Below are 4,687 nucleotides of genomic sequence, written 5' to 3'. Positions count from 1 at the left end.
CTGAAAGGATTTAGAGGAGTCTCTCGTTGGCTTTTTCTACTTGAATTGTTATACCTTCTCTTGTTGAATGCTTTGTATTGCAACCTGTGCTCCCTCTAAGCTGAGTTAGTGTGAGCTAGGTCACAGCTTTTTAGCCTCCAGCTCACGCATTTTTGCCTTAACTCACAAAGGATGAGGCTCCAGAGCAAACTAAGTTATGCCGTAGCTCACAACTTTAATGCCGGTAGCTCACAAAGTAGAATTTTTGCTCGCAAGACTCCACAGCTTCAAGGGAGCGTTGACTGCAAATTGTTTTTTGAACTGTGACCACCAATTCTGCTTTATTAATTGATTGACTGTAATTATGTTGCCAACCTAGCAGTTCGAAAGCAAGAAATTGCAAGTAGATAAATAGGTATCGCTTCGGTGGGAAGGGAACAGCGTTCCGTGCGCCTTGGTGTTTAGTCATGCCGGCCACATGACCACGGAAACGTCTTCGGACAGCGCTGGCTCTTCGGCTTGGAAACTGAGATGAGCACCGCAACCCTAGAGTCGGATTCGACTGGCGTTCGAGCAAGGGAACCTTTACCTTTGTATTTCTGTATATCACATACGCTTGGGGTCCCTATTGTTTGACTGGGATTGGACATCGGAGCAGCTGCCTGACTGTGTGGGGACATCCACACTGCAGCAAGTCACCGTTTGAGAAATGGCTCTCGCAGATTCCTTCTTGACCAAGACTATACATCGGCCATCCTAGGGTTGCCAGATCCAGGTTGGGAATCTCCTGGAGATTTGGGTTGTGGAGCCGTGGGAAGGCGGGGACCTCAGTGGGGTGCAATGCCATAGAGTCCACCCTCCCAAGCATCCATTTTCTCTAGGGGGACTGATCTCTGTCGTCTGGAGATGAGCTGTAATTCCAGGGGGATCCCCAGGTCCCACCTGCAGGCCGGCATCCCTACAAGAGATGTTGCTTTCTCCCATACCGATGGAAGGGAAGAAATTCCGGGAATATCAATAAGCTGGAGAGAGACCAGTCAGAGAGCTTCATACGGTTCGCGAGTGGTTTCACTTTCTCCCCGGAGCCTCTGGCCAAACAGGTTCTGCAAGTTTCCGAACCGATCCAGAAGCCTACGAAACCTGCTGATCTGCGGCAAGAGCCGGATTCGCCTCGGCACCTCTGAGCAGCCGCCCTGCTTCCAAAACCCCTTCGGCTCCCTGGGGAAAGGCCATCGCCCGTCTCTCTTCTTGGGTGCTCCTGCGCCCCCTCAAAATGCGTCCTCAGTCATCGGAGACCGAGAGACGGCTGAAGATGGGGAGCCGTCGGCCCAGGGGCCCCAGGCCTGGGGATGCTGAGCCGCTGCTGGCCCCGGAGCTCCCCGAGTCCTCCTGATCTGAGAGGGAATCGGCCGAGAGGCTCTTCTGGAGGAGCAGCAGCCCCGGGAAGGGGAAGGGCCCCGGGGACCCCAGAGACGTCTTGCAGAGCGAGCACCCGAGGGAGTCGCAGGGGAAGGCGGCGGCGCCGTCGGGGAGGCGGAGGGCACAAGAGGCGGAGGGCGGAGGCGAAGCCGGCGAGGGCGAAGGGAGGGCCTCCCCGGCGCTGAGGCTGTGGCGGAGCACCTGCGGGCCCCGCGGCAGGGGCCGGCGTTCCTCGGCGTTGTGGATGAAGTGGCAGCGGGCCCCGTAGGGGCAGATGCCGGAGGTGTGGAAGGTGCGGCACGGCTCCGTCTTGTACTTGGGGTGTCGGCTGAGCCCCCGCAGTTCCCGGGCGCCGTGGGCAAACTGGCACTTGGCCCCGTACTTGCAGGCCCCGCTTTCCTCAAAGGTGCGACAGAGCTCCGTCTTGTAGCGCGCCGAGACCGCTTTGGCCTCGCCCCGGCACCCCTCGATCAGACTCACCGACCGGTCCGCCCGAAAGGGGATGCGTTGCAGGCTGGTGCGGGGCAGCCTGGCGTCCCGGGCCCATTCCCCCTGGAGGGGCCACGCCGGGTCACTCCCGTCGGCGGCAGCCAGGGGGGCGACGGAGGCATACCCCAGACGCTCCGTGTCACCGGTGTGGGAAGAGGAGAGGGTGACGGGGCAGGCCGAGAAGGTCCGCTGGAATCCCAGAGGGGTCCCGGTGGTGTCCTCGTGGGCATCCTCTTGCAGGTTCAGTCTCAAAAAAGTCTGCAGGGGGAGGAAAGGGGATGACAGTCAGTGCTTGCAAACAAGGATAAGGGAGCCTTTGGGGACACCACAAAGAAGGCCACGTTTAGCCAGACGCTGAGCTGGTAGGGTTGCCAAACCCCCCGGTTTGCCAGGGGTCCCCCATTTTGGGGGGGTTCTACCCGCCGCCGGCCAGATGGCCGGTGGGGGAAGCCCCACCCCCAACACCCACAGCCACCCATCTCTCTTCCTTTAAGTGTGTGCAACCCGTGTTTCCTCCCAAGCACGAACTCCGCAAGCTTGCAGAGAAATGCCAGCTTCGTTCTTAAAAGGGAAACACAGCTGCTCTTAAAGGGGAAACGCCGGCTGCTGGATACTTTAAGTGCAGGGAACTGCCGTTTCTGGAGATCCGGCGCATGGGCGGGGGTGGGTGGGAGCGGCAGACTTCCCCAACGTGATGCCCCACCCCCTCCAGGAACGCCCCGAAAGTCCCCCGCTGGGGGTGGAAGATGGACTTGGCAACCCTATGAGCTGCAGACCGGAAGGTTGGTGGCTCGGCAGTTTGACACCCGAGTGCTGCATGACGGAGTGAGCTCCCGTCTCTGGCCCCAGTTCCTGCCAACCCAGCAGTTCGAAAGCAAGGAATTGCAAGTAGATAAATAGGGACCACTTCGGTGGGAAGGGAACAGCATTCTGTGCGCCTCGGTGTCTAGTCATGCTGGCCACATGGCCACAGAAACGTCTTCGGACAGCACTGGCTCTTCGGCTTGGAAACGGAGATGAGCACTGCCCCCTAGAGTCGGATCCGACTGGCTTTCGAGCAAGGGAAATCTTTACCTTTACCTTTTACTAGGGTTGCCGACTTCCAGGTGGGGGAAAAAAACACATACGAATAACACCGTGAAGATTCACTTACAAACAATATACAACTATATGTGTAAACCAAATCAAAACTATTACAAATGCATATGTCATTAGGTTGATAAGAACAGAATCGTATACTAGAACGAAAACTTCCCAAGTGCACTTTAAACGTGTACAACACCATGTCAGAGAACTAGAACCCATCGATTACAAAGCTAACGCCAAGTCATAATGGTTACTCAATTCAACAGGTAAGTCTTCTGGGGGGAAAAAACCACACAGTGGCTTGCTCAATTCAGCAGGTAGGTCTTGAAAGAAACAGCGGCTTGCTCAGTTCAACAGGTAGGTCTTCTGTGAGGGGAAATAACGGCGTCCTCAATTCAACAGGTAAGTCTTTTGAAAAAAAAACAGTGGCATCAAAGACACCCGAAACGTCTACGTACCACAAATAAACAATTCGCCAGCAAGCATATACATATCTTCGAGTAGGCTGTGTAGCTTTCCGGCAGACGAACTCAACAGGTAAGTCTTCTCTATTTATAGCACAGTGTTCCCTTACATATTTTTCCTGAACCTCAAGGCAGGGGTGCAATGTATTCTTGGTGCTTGGGGGGGGCAACAGTGGGAGGGCTTCTAATGTCCTGGCCCCACTGCTGGACCTCCTGATGGCACCTGGTGCTGGTGTTTTTGGCCACTGTGAGACACAGAGTGTTGGACTGGATGGGCCTTTGGCCTGATCCAACGTTGGCTTCTCTTCCGTTCTTATAGGAACTCTTGGTCTGGGGCAAGTGATGCTCTGTATTCTTGGTGCTTGGGGGTGGGGGCAACAGAGGGAGGGCTCCTAGTGTCCTGGCCCCACTGGTGGACCTCCTGAGGGCCCCTGGTATTTTTGGCCACTGTGTGACACAGAGTGTTGGACTGGATGAGCCACTGGCCTGATCCAACATTTGGCTTCTCTTATGTTCTTATGTCTGGGGCAGGTGATGCTCTGTATTCTTGGTGCTTCAGGGGGGGGCAGTGGGAGGGCTTCTAGCGTCCTGGCCCCACTGCTGGACCTCCTGATGGCACCTGGTATTTTTGGCCACTGTGTGACACAGAGTGTTGGACTGGATGGGCGCGGCGGGGGGGGGGGAGTGGGAGGGCTTCTAGCGTCCTGGCCCCACTGCTGGACCTCCTGATGGCACCTGGTATTTTTGGCCACTGTGTGACACAGAGTGTTGGACTGGATGGGCCATCGGCCTGATCCAACATTGTCTTCTCTTATGTTCTTATGTCTGGGGCAGGTGATAAAGAACACAAAAGAAACATATGTTGTAGTGCTCGGCTTGGCACCATACGTCTCTGACCTTCTGCTGAAACAGCGCCAGACATTTGTTAACTGTGTTGATAAAGCTTTGAATAAGGTGATTAAAAAGGGTCAGATGGATTAAGTGCAATGCCAGAGCCACTCGTGAATTGTAAAAATGGAGGGTTACTGGATGTCTTTTAAATGTCCATCTTCTTTGGGCTCAAAAGGGTGTAGACTTTCCAATTTCCCAAGGGGGGCTGGGGCTGGGCCAGAGGCATTGCTTTGCTAGGAGCAAGGGTGGTTCCCGGGGGAGGCTGAGCACCTTCCTGAAAATTTCGGCGGGGGCTCACGCCCCGCCGCCCCCACAAAGATTACGCCTATTCCTAGCTAGTAGCAATGACCACAGCTTAA

The 4,687-nt window shown here is 55.5% G+C and overlaps 1 protein-coding gene across 1 annotated transcript in view; it reads right to left on the bottom strand.

Moving 5' to 3' along the window:
* Window positions 1-1,260: 1,260 nt before the first annotated feature.
* LOC107116784 (zinc finger protein 36, C3H1 type-like 1) overlaps window positions 1,261-4,687 on the bottom strand; it is a 10,440-nt gene continuing 7,013 nt past the window's right edge. Inside the window, exon 2 of the mRNA XM_015418783.1 lies at window positions 1,261-2,145. Within this exon, the coding sequence (XP_015274269.1) occupies window positions 1,261-2,145 (885 nt within the window). The remainder of the gene's footprint in view (window positions 2,146-4,687) is intronic.

Source organism: Gekko japonicus, unplaced genomic scaffold (assembly GCF_001447785.1).
Source record: "Gekko japonicus isolate JY-2015 unplaced genomic scaffold, Gekko_japonicus_V1.1 scaffold1198, whole genome shotgun sequence".
Classification (NCBI taxonomy): Eukaryota; Metazoa; Chordata; class Lepidosauria; order Squamata; family Gekkonidae; genus Gekko; species Gekko japonicus.
Note: the sequence above shows the minus strand (reverse complement) of the source record. Positions and strands in the feature narration are given on the sequence as shown.